Source organism: Mauremys reevesii, linkage group 7 (assembly GCF_016161935.1).
Source record: "Mauremys reevesii isolate NIE-2019 linkage group 7, ASM1616193v1, whole genome shotgun sequence".
In the NCBI taxonomy this organism is placed as follows: Eukaryota; Metazoa; Chordata; order Testudines; family Geoemydidae; genus Mauremys; species Mauremys reevesii.
In genome coordinates this window covers 44,818,815-44,833,622 of record NC_052629.1, presented here as the reverse complement: position 1 = coordinate 44,833,622, position 14,808 = coordinate 44,818,815, and the positions used below count along the sequence as shown (strand labels likewise).

Sequence of the window (14,808 nt, the reverse complement as noted above, 5' to 3'; positions counted from 1 at the left end):
GAGCGTTACAGAAATAATATCTGTAAAATCCTCAAAATGGTTTGATAAGTGATGCAATAGTTGTGAATACAGTGAAACCTATATTGAAAATCAAGGTGAAAAAGTATTTCCATTAGCCGCTGGCAGAACAGTAGCACAAAAGATCAATACAAGTTATTCTGCAGGAAACTTTGACCATACGTTTATTAGGTTTTGATTTTACTACTTTACCAAAGAAATAAATGTCACTTCCTTTGCACTTGAGCTGAGCTTAGTGATGATTAATTTCTTGTATCACAATAGTAGTTTGCAGTATGTTCTCAGTAGCTGTACATAAGTTTTAAATATTTGTTTAATGTAACATTTAACATTTCTGATTGTCTCTTATTTATCAGATAATCATTTTAAAGAATTTATTGTTAATTTTACCTTTAGGACAGTTTCTTTTATATGCGTGGCATTTGTATCTTGATGAGGAGATTTCCTATCTATTAATATAATGTTTGTCCTTAATTCTTTGATTTCTAGCGCACAACAATTATTTAAATTTGAATTTTATACAATATTGTGGGCATCTTCAATGACAACTTTAATCTCTAGCACATTCAATAAAAAGGAGATGTACTGACTATGTTGCCATATGACTTTCAGGTCACAAATTAGACAAGTGATTTTAGACAAGTGGTTCAAAACAATCTTATGTTAACTAAGTTTGCTAATTATTTTTTGTGACTAATGTGTGTTTACATTGTTGCTCTGTTGCGTACGTTCAGAGTTGTTAAATCTGAGTCATTTTAATAATAAAAATGGGTTGCAATGTGACTGAATTATGCTAATTGTACAGTACTATCACATTTATTAAAAAAGAATAAGAGAAAAAATGTAGTTTTTTAAAGTGAGGAACCAAAGGTATTGTCAAATGGAGAACCAGTAAGATTCACTTAATGTAGTTCATGGGAAATTTTTCCAGCTGAAAAACTACATGAACTAAAACAGTTTCACAATTCTCAATTTTGATTCTTCAAAATTGCGTGCAGCCTGAACCAAAATCATTCATTTGAAACTACTGTTCTTTATTAACTGCAAAAGGTCAAAGAGCTACAGCAATGATTCGTCATTACACAGCAATTGTTTATTTCAGCTTCTCTCTCACTTTTGAAGCTAGATGAAGGAAATAAAGTAGGGGTTTGTATACGGAAAACACTATCAGTCGCTACTGTTGTTCTCTTAACTGCAAAGGCAGTCAGACTAATAGATTTGGGCTATGGGAGGATTGTGAATAGCAAACTGATGTGGTCCAACTAAATGACAACATTAGATGTGATAACAAATAAAAATGATTTAGTTATTCTCAGTTCAGGCTGCAGCTTTCTCAACTGCATATGATGTGGTGAATAGAAGCATAGCTGGGAGAAGTATGTGTTCATAAATTCATGCTAATAATAATATGTTTGAACAATTATTTGAAAATTTGTGTGCCAGAGGAGTATACAGCATTTAGAACTTTGATGTAAAGAAAATAGTGAAGACAAATTAATGTTATTTAGAGCTTATTTTTGGTTCAACAGAGGAAAAATCCCTTCCATACGCACCTTTTGTTTTTGCTGTACATAATTTCATCCTAACTTAATACCTAGTTTTAAGCTACATATAAAACAATAACGTTGTCAGAGAAATTATAACAAAACTGGTGGAAAATAAAGATATTTCACTAAAGCTTAGTTTTCTGTTATTAAACATCTTGACTGAAAAATAGTTTACAAGCCTTATCTTTGGATTTGATGTCCCATTTTACTCTGCAACAGATCTGTGACTGTCATTCTTAAACCTCAATGTACAATTGCCAAAGAGAATCTTGACCAAAAAAGCTCTAGTGTAGTGCAGATGGTGAAAGGATGTATATGCTGAAAGACCAGAAAGAGGGATAACTCCTCTATCTTTCTGCTTAATTGTTCCTCTGAACACAAGTGCACAAAGTAATAATGTATACCTCTTGAAGTGTTTACTTCACTGGAGTCTTGAGAATAATGTGGCAGAGGACAAGAAAGATGAACAATCTGCTGCTGTTACATATGTTGTATAAATAAATAAGAGCCACATGCTACACCATGAAGAGAGGGAAAGATGGGTGGTCTGTTAGAGGGTAGAAGAGCAGAGACTCCGGGGCACGATTGCCTGGACATGTAAGACAGCCACAGAGTTGCTGTTGATGATCAGGATGGGGCGGTACTGGGAAAAGAATGCTACAGCTAGATAAGGACTAAGGACTGGCCCCTCCTGTGTGGTACAGTTGCATTACACTGCATTACTTACAGGCACAATCTAGTCCTAAAGCCTGTTTCATTGGGGAAGATCACCTCAGTGAAAAGGTGGCGTACGATACAGCTAATGCAAGGTCTCTGCTTACTCACCTTCCATTCTGCCAGCTCAGCAAAGAAAAGGGCACATGGCCTGGATACCTGTGAGCTATGCTGATGCTGGGCTGCCTTTTTAAGCTATGCGGGTGCCCATAGCGGGTGTCCAGTCCAAATCCTGGACGCCCCATCATCTCTGGCATTGGAACTCTCACTGAAGGACTGTCTGGATATGTGGACTCTCTACTCAGACCCTATGTTACCAGCACTCCCAGCTATCTCCGTGACACCACTGATTTCCTGAGGAAACTACAATGCATTGGTGACCTTCCAGAAAACACCATCCTAGCCACCATGGATGTAGAGGCTCTCTACACAAACATCCCACACACTGATGGAATACAAGCTATCAGGAACAGTATCCCTGATGATGCCACAGCACAACTGGTTGCTGAGCTCTGTGCCTTTATCCTCACACACAACTATTTCAAATTTAATGACAATATATATCTCCAGATCAGTGGCACTGCTATGGGCACCCGCATGGCCCCACAATATGCCAATATTTTTATGGCCGACCTGGAACAACGCTTCCTCAGCTCCCGTCCACTCACGCCCCTTCTCTACCTACGCTACATTGATGACATCTTCATCATCTGGACCCATGGGAAGGAGACTCTGGAAAAATTCCACCATGATTTCAACAGCTTCCACCTCTCCATCAACCTCAGCCTGGACCTATCTACACGGGAGGTCCACTTCCTAGACACCACGGTGCAAATAAGTGGTGGTCACATTAACACCACCCTATACCGAAAACCTACCGACCGCTATGCCTACCTTCATGCCTCCAGCTTCCATCCCGGGCACACCACAAGATCCATTGTCTACAGCCAAGCACTGAGGTACAACCATATCTGCTCTAACCCCGCAGACAGAGACCAACACCTAGAAAATCTCCACCAAGCATTCTCAAGACTACAGTACCCACACGAGGAAATAAGGAAACAGATCAACAGAGCCAGATGTGTACCCAGAAACCTCCTTCTGCAAGACAAACCCAAGAAAGAAACCAACAGGACTCCACTGGCCATCACATACAGTCCCCAGCTCAAACCCCTCCAACGCATCATCAGGGATCTACAACCCATCCTGGACAATGATCCCACACTTTCACAGGCCTTGGGTGGCAGGCCAGTCCTCGCCCACAGACAACCTGCCAACCTGAAGCATATTCTCACCAACAACTGCACACCGCACCATAGTAACTCTAGCTCAGGAACCAACCCATGCAACAAACCTTGATGCCAACTCTGCCCACATATCTACACCAGCAACACCATCACAGGACCTAACCAGATCAGCCACACCATCACCGGTTCATTCACCTGCACGTCCACCAATGTAATATATGCCATCATATGCCAGCAATGCCCCTCTGCTATGTACATCGGCCAAACTGGACAGTCTCTAAGGAAAAGGATAAATGGACACAAATCAGACATTAGGAATGGCAATATACAAAAACCTGTAGGAGAACACTTCAACCTCCCTGGCCACACAATAGCAGATGTTAAGGTGGCCATCCTACAACAAAAAAACTTTAGGACCAGACTTCAAAGAGAAACTGCTGAGCTCCAGTTCATCTGCAAATTTAACACCATCAGCTTAGGACTAAACAAAGATTGTGAATGGCTTGCCAATTACAGAACCAGTTTCTCTTCCCTTGGCTTTCACACCTCAGCTGCTGGAACAGGGCCCCATCCTCCCTGATTGATCTAACCTCGTTATCTCTAGCTTGCTTCTTGCTTGCTTATATATACACACCTGTCCCTGGAAATTTCCACTGCTTGCATCCGAAGAAGTGGGTATTCACCCACGAAAGCTCATGCTGCAAAACTTCTGTTAGTCTATAAGGTGCCACAGGATTCTTTGCTGCTTCTACAGAACCAGACTAACACGGCTACCCCTCTGATACTTGATTCCATTTCTTAGAAACCCCTGGTCTGAACAGTCATGTTACATTCATCTAGTGTGATGTGAACCCTATCTCATTAGAATTCGAATGATATCTATTCCCTGCAAGTACCCAAACCCCTCAGCGCTACTGTTTAGACAAGCAGAAGGCAAAGCTTTGACTATACTGTAGAATATTTGTGTAAAAGCCTGGATGACTTCAACTGTTGTTGAAGACAATGGAGGGGTCTTAATAAATATGCTTTACCATGCAGCTAAAGCTTTGCATTCTGTTTAGTTTAGCAACAGGGGTTGCACTTACTTTAGAGAACCAATACACATATTCAAGGGTGGATTAAGGCAGGAGCTAGAAAATCTGGGATCCAAAGATCCATGGGAGATGTGGTCAGTGCTAGAGAGTGAGGGAGAAAGAATAGGAAAGGCAGATCTAGACATGCCATTAGTATTTCTGCAAAGTGACCTTTTAGTTGGCTGGATTGAATATGGGGACGATTTAATCTGAATACACCTCTGCACCAAACCTTAAATGGCATACCTGGTTGGCAATCTGTCGTGCCAGCACATCCATCCTGGATCCAGACTCTGAAATCATCTTTGCTGCGTTAATCACATCAGATGTATTCTTCAGTGGGCCTCTACCCCTTAAAATGAAACAAAGTTAATTACATCATATAACATATAGGAATAGAGTACCCATGAAAAATAGGGATAGAAATTTTTTTTTAATAAAACAACTCATTCATAATTAAAATCAAACCTTATTATAGGTTCAATCAACATGATTTCATTTATGCCCCACAATCCTGTGCTTCATGGCTTCAGCCTGAAGTGGGAGCATTAGAATAGAGTCACACAATATTATTACTTTTGACCCAGTCAAAACACAAAGTATTAGAAAATTTCACAAACAAAATAACCCAAACTAAAACCTTGAGTATATGAGATTTCCAGCCCAAAGAGGTTGGATTACTTTCAGATAAGCATACAAAAGGTGTGTACATTTATCCAAACCTCAGAATTAGATATGAGCAAGTACATGAACAAATTTGGTGGTAATTTTCTCAAGTAAAAAATTGAATTTGCATTCCCTGTGTTCAAATCACTTTTGCATTCACTTTCCATAAGTATTCTAGTGAGTGAGTTCAGTGGAATGGTTGCAGAAGCACTAAATTATAGGTAAAATTTGAAACAGGAACTGTGGATATTTGCTCTGGAAACTTAATTCTAAGAATTATGCTTATCCAATACGGGAACAGAAACAATATAATATGAAATATGCTCCAGCCAAAACTCACCAATACAGCTCAAGTTTCAGATATCAAATACTTTTGGTACTTCAAAAATAATGTACAGACTGACAAACTCACAGATGATTCGAAGAACAATTTCAAATTTGAGACCCCTAAGATGCAAGGAGTTTGCAAGGAGACTGCATGTTGTTATTATTATTATTATTATTATTATTATTATTATTATTAGAGTGCCTACGAGCACCAGGACCCAGTTATATGATGCGCCGAACAAACACAGAAAAAAAATATAGCCCTGCCCCAAAATTAGTTCTTACAAATCATTTGGTCAGAACAATTTGAGGGTTACTTTTCTGTGAAGAGAAGTGTAATTATAAAGGTTGTCTGAGTTGCTTTTTTAAACTGGGTGACCTAAGTGCAAATTGTCCAAAAAAGACAAATTAGTAATAGCAGTAGTACTTAAAACAGCTATTTGGCATCCATCACCAGGATATCTGATCTTTATGTTATACCTCAGCATATTTAATATTGAAATATGGATGTTTCTTTAATTTAAAATAAACCTTATCTACTATTTCATTATTCTTCACACATATATCAAAACACGAAATACAGAGTGCCTAAGTTAAATGCCCCTTATCGAAACAGACTTTGCTTTTCTACTGGTTTCATAGAAACACATTTAGTTTCATAGTTATCAAGCATCTATAGAGAACTTAAACATGTACTTAACTAAACTTAAACATGTACTTAAACTAGCTAGGCTTCTTAAAGGCAATGCATTAAATTTTAAGGGCTGCAACACTGGACAAAGGTTACCTTAATAATTGTACTTCAAAATATAGATAATGGGAATAATATGCCAGTTTGCTTACAGTTTTTAGTGTACAAATGAGCGAAACCATTGGAGTATTTTTTTTCATTTAGCCTCCAACATACTCATGCAAAAATCATATGCAGTAAAAATACCTAAATTGTGATGATAATACACTATGACATATTATGATTAATCTCTTACTTGTGTTGTTAATTAAATGTATTGTTTGGCAAAGAACTGCTTATTGATCCTTGAACAGAAATCATATTTCACAATCTACAGTTCCTTATTATTCCAAACTATCAAGACTATAGCTGAAGAAAGCTACAATTACATAGATTTTTGAATTATTTCCATTTGTACTACTGTACAGAAAGCAATTTTATTATTATGGAAAAACTATTTAGTGAATCGATTTAAGTTATAAATGAAAAAATGCTGTAATTCAAAGAAAAAACAGAAAACAAGCAAATGCGATCCCTCATGTAAAAGTCCCACTAATTTAAATTTTACCGTAATCTTAACCTTTATTTGACTTTCCTGAATTTTCCCTTTGTTTCATGTTTGCACAAGTGGCCATTAAAGGCTATTTCCACCCCAAGGTTTAATTGTCTCTTCATTATTTTTAGTTATAGTAGGGAAACATGCAGAGGCCACAATCAGGGCCAGGTAGTGGGGTCTGTACAAACACAGGAAAACATGGTGTCTCTCCTGAAGAGCTTACAAGCCAATATAAGATGAAAGAGAAAAACTGAATGTAACTAACAGTGGGCGAGGAGGGAGAGTGAGGGTAGCAGTAGTCAATGACTGTTTCTTAGGCCATGTCTATGCTACCACTTTATGTTGGCAAAACTTATGTCACTCAGGGAAGTGTGAAAAAAACCACACACACACACCCCCGAGTGACACAAGTTGTGCCGGCATAAATGGTAGTGTGCTCAGTGCTATGTCAGTGGGAGAGCTTCTCCTGCCTGTCCCGCTGACATGGCTACTGCTGTTCATTCGAAGTGGTTTAATTTTGTCAGTGGGAGAACTCTCTCCCATCAGCATAGAGAGGCTACACGAGAGATCTTACAGTGGCACAGCTGCATTGGTAGAGCTGTGCCGCTGTAAGCTCTCTAGTGTAGACATAGCCTCCGTTTTCTTTGGTAACTGCTGAGGATGTAAATCCACTGCCCCTCTGATCCTAAAGGAGATTGTGTGGAAAGGTGCAGCCATAGATGTATGAACTAGAAATTTCCTTCTCTCTCACCTGTTCTCTCCTAGGATCTGACTGTTGGAAATAAAGCAGTTCCATCTCAATAAGGCCTTCACTCAGTTCTCTGCATCCTCTCACCACAAACATGGTAGAGATATTTACCTTGCCTATACAAGTGAGTAAGGGAAAGGACGCAGACAACTGTCCCACTGAGTAGCTGGTGGCAAGTGTTGATATTCCTCTGTACCAACATTCTCTAAGAACTGACATATCACACTTGTGTGTATAATGGGAGATGTTAGACATAGTCCATAACCCACTACTGGATAGTGACACAAATGCTTAGGAATGGAATCCATGAATAAATAGTGACAATGCCAGAAGAAACAGTGCAAATTGTAGTGGGAGGGCACAAAATACTTCAGGCAGCTTCTAGATAAGGAAAAAATAGCTTATTGTACATCTTCTACCTTTGGGTAAATCAAACTTTTAAAAACATAAAATCAGGTTTCATTGAACTGGGAAAACTAGATATAGTGGGCTCAGTTTCTGCCCTTTTGTGATCTCATCCATTGAACTCTTAAAAATATTTGAGGTGTTACCCCTAATCCAGAGGAAATCATCATGAATTTTTTAGTTTTATGGAGATTGGCGAAACACACACCTTTTATGTACTCCAATGCACATTACACTTCACATTACACTGTGCAGGTGCTGATTTGACTGGGCTCAAGATGATCTAATGCCAGAATAACTGACTCACAATGCCACCCTCACAGATTAACTACTTGACACCAGTGAATCACAGTACCTAGGAAGGAAAAGACCTTTTAAATAATCTAATCCATTCCCCAGCAAGTGCAGGACTCTAATGAGTTTTGCATTTACTAGGATTTTCTCTGTCTACTTTTAAAGGATGTCAAATCACTTCCCTTAGAAGATTGTGCCACAGGGTAATAAATTTCACTGTCAGGAAGTTTTACCTGATCTTTAGCCCAAATTTTCTCTCTCAACTTCATTTCATTAGACCAAGTTCTTTTCTTACCCCTTGTACAAACTTAAATAAGGTTTTTCCTTTCTATGGCAAAATTCTGGCACCTTTATGCACTTTATGTAGACCTAGTAAATTCAGTGGGACTACTTATGCAGAGATGTACTATTCAAGGTGTTAAGGATGGCGGAATCTGATCCTTAGCATTTACACACTTCAAGTATAAAAATCTGTTCTCATATTTCCTCTTACTTATCTCTTAGCCCAGCTATACATATTTATCTCTCAGGCCCTGTTCCCCAAAACACTAATGTATGTGCATAACTTTACACACGAGACATCGCTTTAAAGCCAATGGGACTACTTGTGTGTGTAAATGTAAACCCATGCATAATCTTTGCATGATGGGGCCCTACATCTTTTCTCAAGTCAAAAATGTAACCATTTTAGTTGTTTTGCTCTTAACTCCCTCCAGTTTGATAGCAACTTTCTAGTAATGAGCTGCCCAGAAATGAAGATAATGTTCCAGATGCAATAGCACCAGGGTGGTAAAAAGATAGATAGACTGTAATCTTCCTGTGGTATAACAATACGAGGCCACTGTACAGTGCAAACAGCTCCAAAGTCCACTTCCTTTTTTGTTATTATATCATATAGACATATATGACCCCAGGCATCCCTGTATTCACACCTTTCATATTACTGCAATGATATTTGTACAAAATATGCTTTGTGAGGTACCATTTGAATGCTAATACCATGCTAGTTATTAATACTGTAGAACCAATGAATTAATGTTATATATGAAGTTATGAATTCCCTCTGTAAGACATTACTGGAACATGTTTAAGACAAGACAGCCTAGGTAAAGGTGATAAACAGGTCTGTCCTACAGAAAATAATGTGAGTTTACCTCAGTATATATATTAGCAGTAAACAAAGCTATGGAGCTAAGCCAGCAGGGGTTATCCTGCACCTGAACTCCAGAGACAGAGAATTAACATGGCTCCTGCACCACACAGAAGACTGAGTCCTCAGCAGGCCTTCCTGATTTGAAAGATGGGAATATAAGGAACAGAGAGGGAGATCATCTTTATCCTTCACCTGGGAGACAGGGGAGGACACGTAATCTGAGCTCTGTAATAGGTCCTGGCCAAGCTGGCCAGGAGATTGTGGGTGAGAGAAACCATCTCAAATAAAAGCTGTATCTTGATATATTAAGTTTTAGACTAAGCTTGTAATCATCTCTATTCTCTATTGTTATCTGTTTTCACTTGCTAACACGTAACTCATGCTGTTTTGTTAATACATTTGTTTCCTTTTGATTATAAATCACCAGCACTGTGCAAATTCAGTAAAGTGTGTGCTTCTAGGGCTGGAGTGTTTCACTGTCTCTGTAAAGGCAGAGAACCTAATACTTTCTCTGGAAGGGACTGGTCCTTGCAGTAGGAGGATTTTTGCGGTGAATTTGGGAGCGGAAGGGTCCTAAAGTCAGCCTGTAAGGGGTAACTAGGTTGGGCAGAGCCCTGCTTATGGGCTGCTGGAAGGCTGTTCAGGTAAAAGCTCTGGACCACAGCTACACAGCCACAAAACACCCAGGGTTACAAGGCAGATGGTGACCAAACCCCTTAGTGGCCTGGGTGAACCCCAAAATGTCACAGTCTCCTATTCAATTTGCTGGCTTCTATCACCTCTAAGTCTCTTCTCACATTAGTGTTTTCCAGGTTTCTCCCCGGGCTTTGGATTAGGCTTTTTTTCTCCCTAAGTGTTTTCCACATGAAATCTCATTTTTCTATTTTCTGCCCACTTTTAATCTCTCTAGGTCCCTTTGCATTATTTCTCTATCCTCAATTATCTGCAAAATAAGGCCAACATTTTCCTCTTACCAATTTTATTATGGCATTAACTGCAATTTGCTCCTAGTGATTTCAGTGTTCACAGCCTTCCAGTTCCGCTACAACGCTGGGCCACCCTGCCCCACAGTGTGGGGGCAGGATTAGAAGGCCAGGATGGTGGGGAGATGCTGCAGTTTAGGACTACACCACAACTTCACAGCCAAGAATGTACAATGAATTCTTATTCTGACTCCTGGCATGGACAGGCTAACATTTCCTTTTCATTTTAAAAATATGTATACTACTTGTTCACTGTTTCTTGAAAGAAGAATTTACCCACATAGGCCTTAATCCTGCAGAGATTTACACATTGATTTCAGTGGGACTACTCAAAGTATATCTAGTATATGTGGGGAAATGTAGGTGTAGACAAGAATTGATATGGGTCCCCACCAACATTTCCATGGGAGCTGTAGATTTGGTGAGTCACTGTTGACACAAATACAAATTTCAAAACTAATATGAAGTTTTCTCTTAAGCAGCATAATTCATTCTGAACACCTTTCTGGGTATAGGATAGATATGGATTTGGGTTTCCTTTGTTGTTTCTTCCAGTTTTTGGAATGTCACCTAAAAGTTGGCATATTTGTATCTGCGAATCCAAAATTCAATGAAAATATTACGCATGAAAAAGAGCCATACAAAGTGGCACATAGAAGATCTCTGATCATACTTTTACTTCTTAAAAACTAAATTGAATTTCTTTTTTATGGCTATGACTGATGTGAAAGATATTGACCTAAAACATACAAGAAAACAGATAAAGTTAACCCTATAAAATTTACTCAGAGAGGAGCCATGAAAATGTATTTTGGGCAGTTCTGAGCAGAAGGCATCCAATGACTTAACACTGCTTTCCAATTTTGTTCTTGTCCACTTTCCTGAGGAAAATAAGAAGTTTTGTTGACAGACAAATTAAAAACCATTAGTGTCTTCATTACCACCACCTTTATGATAAGAGTGGGTGAATAGATTTTAATGCCTGGGCTGGTACATTTTCATGACAATTATTCAAGGCTGTGTTAGCAACAGAGCTGACCAAAAGATGACAATTCCATTTTGAGGTTGCAAAATTTGTTTTCAATCACCTGGAGGAGGTGGCAAAGCGAATCTAATACTCTATAACCCGGTGGTGAGGGCACTGGCCTGGGATGTAGGAGATCCAGTTTTATGTCTGGTGTCTGCTTAATTCAGAGTCATCTGGGATGAAAAAAACTTGGTTCAAAATCAGACAGAGGAGACCTGAATCTGGCTCACTTACATTGCAGGCCAGCATGCTAACATTTCAACCAGCTGTATTTAGCAATTCATTGTCCAGCTATTTTATCTATACCAATTAATACAGCAGCTCATATATGCAAAGAGAGCCTATACCCTGACTCACACACTTTCGCTTCTTGACGCTTTCTTGAAAAAGGCAAAACAAATTACATTTTTTTATAACAGTAAAGCCATCAGGGGATGGGAGTGTTTTTAATCAGGCTCAGTCTCCAATAGGCATTTAGGAGACCTCAACAGAGCTATCCTATAAGATTTGTGGGATTCGTACAGGTAAGAGAGATGTTTCTTGAGGAAAAAAACAACCAAAAACCCCAAGAAGTATGTTTAGCTTAAGGCAAGAAAACGCTAAAAGAAAAAACATTCTGTCACCAATGGGTAAACGCTTTTCACAAAGTGATCACTCTGTATCTGACCTTTCAGTCCTCATCCTCAAAGGAAGTCTGCACAACATTTTCAAAAGACAAGCCTGTGGGCTTATATTCATTACTCTGGTAGACACTAAAATCATGGATTGAACAGAGATACTGGCTTTATGCCTTATAACAACAATCTGTAACCACTAACCTCCTCTTTTTTGTCCTATTAATGGACCATTGTACCTTGGATGATCCCTTTCAATATATGCATACTACTTTTATGCTAAACAATCTGTTCCACCTTGAATTTAGCTGTGAGGCTGGGAATACCTTTCCCAGACCTGAAGAAGAGCTCTCTGTGGCTTGAAAGCTCATCTCTCCCACCAACAGAAGATGGTCCAATAAAAGATATTACTGCACCCACCTAGCCTCTTTAATATCCTGGGACCAACACAGCTACAACTACACTGCTTATAAAAACAGCTTAGCAAGAGTCTTGATTTTTCCCTTTAAACTAAATAGGCAAAAAAGCCAAATTGACCTCTTTATCTCTGTGTGGAAAATTCTTCACACACCTGTAATGTGACTGTGGGCAAAACAATATTAAAATAAAATCCAATTTAAAATAATCCATAACAATAATAAAATCCTTTAATACAACATTATTTAGTTGATGGTGTATTGCCAAGTACTCTTAGGCTACGTCTATACTACCCGCCCGGGTCGGCGGGTAGCGTTCGACTTCTCGGAGTTCAATATATCGCGTCTCATCTAGACGCGATATATCGAACTCCGAACACGCTCCCGTCGACTCCGGAACTCCACCACCGCGAATGGCGGTGGCGGAGTCAACGGGGGAGCCGCAGACTTCGATCCCGCAGCGTCTGGACAGGTAAGTAGTTCGAACAAAGGTAGTTCAAGTTCAGCTACGCTATTCGCGTAGCTGAACTTGCGTACCTTAGTTCGACCCCACCCCCAGTGTAGACCAGGCCTAAGTTAAAGCAATTTTCCTATCAATGCTATTCTCTATCAATCAGTATTATCTTCCTCTTATTTTTTTTGTCTAGGGAAGAGTCTACCATCCAGATATTACATTGTTGATTTCATATTCAGATTCTCTTATCTGGGTCAAACCTCTCTGACTCCATTGTGCTTTTATCATAGGTACAAAATAAATAAAGATATTCTTTAGTTAAATTTGCTCTATGAGGAACTCTGTCATTTAGCTCTGTCCCTCTCTCCTTTCTCCCCCACCCCCACATCTGAGACCAATAGACAGCTGTGGAGAACTTGGACGCTTCTGGTTAATTTTTATGACAAAAAAAGTGTGACGCTGTTTCCTCTCTAACCTTGTATGGTTACCTGCTGGATCTGAAGGGGTTAATTTCTTTCTTGAAAAGAGGGCAAGCAGTGGAAGGAAGGCACATGGCTATGAACTTTCAGGAACTGTCTACCTCTGACCTGAGCTATAGAATCACGGGATATTCAAAAATTGTATCAACCTTGTATGTTTTAAATGAATTGTTTGGGCTAGGGAGAAGTTACTGGACTTTCCTGCAGGAATTGAAGTCATGGGGGGTGTAATTAATGCAAATCAGTAGACCAGTAAAGAAGTCTGGAGACTTCTCACCTCCGCCCCTGGGAAAACTGCATAAACTTATTTCAGCTGGTTGAAGAAGACTGTCAAGAAAGGACTGAAAAACTTTACAGTAGGAGAAAACCTGCTGTAGTCAGGCATGTGAGGAGGATGGAGTAACTGAAGCCAGAGCTACACATTCTTAAATCAGTAGTTGGACAAAGCAAATCATAATCACAAAAAAGGAAAGACAGCACAAGAGGGATATGTTTGCAAATGGAAAGCCCCAGTGTGTGTGAATATATGGAATGTTTTGCATGTGTAACTCAGCCCTACACGTAAGCATATGCACACATTTATGAATTTAAGCCTGTGGTTTGTCTACACTGCAAGTGAAGCCATACCCATGCAACCTTTAATTTAGCTAACAGTGAGAACAACAGTAGTATAGATATGGCAATATGTGCTTCAACATGGATTAACAACTGGAGTTATACCTGGGTTTCCCAGCAGATAGGTACTGTGGTTGCTAGCCCATGCTGCCACCTTGTTACCTGGGCTAGCTATATTGAAAATAGCGTGGGTATTATTATTGTTATTTATCATTGCATTACTGTAGAACCTAGGATGCTTACCTGTGCTACACTCATACCTTCACTTGCAATGTGTGCATACCCTTAATGCTGAGAGCTCCACCAGTTTCTCTCACACACATACACACACCCACGTACATCACCCATAAACATGGAAACTCACATGTCCTCCTTGGTATTTTGACTTCTTCCATATCCATCTCCTACAGCTCCTTACAAGACACCTTAATGACAGGACAGCTCTGTCCATATCCCATTTGACTGAGACTTCTTCTGAGTTCCTTACGTCTTCAGCACCTTTCTCTAAAGGCTCAGGGATTCTCATCTCTTTTGAGGAGGTCTGTTTGAAATTTCCTAATTACAATAGTAGTCTTGGCACAAAGCAAAATTAAACTAGCTAAGGTCATAACATTTTACAAATACATTAGAAGGAAGAGGAAGACCAAGGACAGGATAGGCTCATTACTCAATAAGGAGGGGAAGACAATAACAGAAAATGCAACAATGGCCAAAGTATTAAATGGCTTTTTAATTTCAGTTT

The 14,808-nt window shown here is 39.3% G+C and overlaps 1 protein-coding gene across 2 annotated transcripts in view; it reads right to left on the bottom strand.

Annotated features, from left to right (window-relative positions):
- Window positions 1–14,808, bottom strand: part of CTNNA3 (catenin alpha 3) — a 958,387-nt gene that overhangs the window by 32,419 nt on the left and 911,160 nt on the right. For both annotated transcript variants that reach the window (XM_039481066.1, XM_039481067.1), the window contains one exon: window positions 4,846–4,951. In XM_039481066.1, the coding sequence (XP_039337000.1) occupies window positions 4,846–4,951 (106 nt within the window). The remainder of the gene's footprint in view (window positions 1–4,845; window positions 4,952–14,808) is intronic.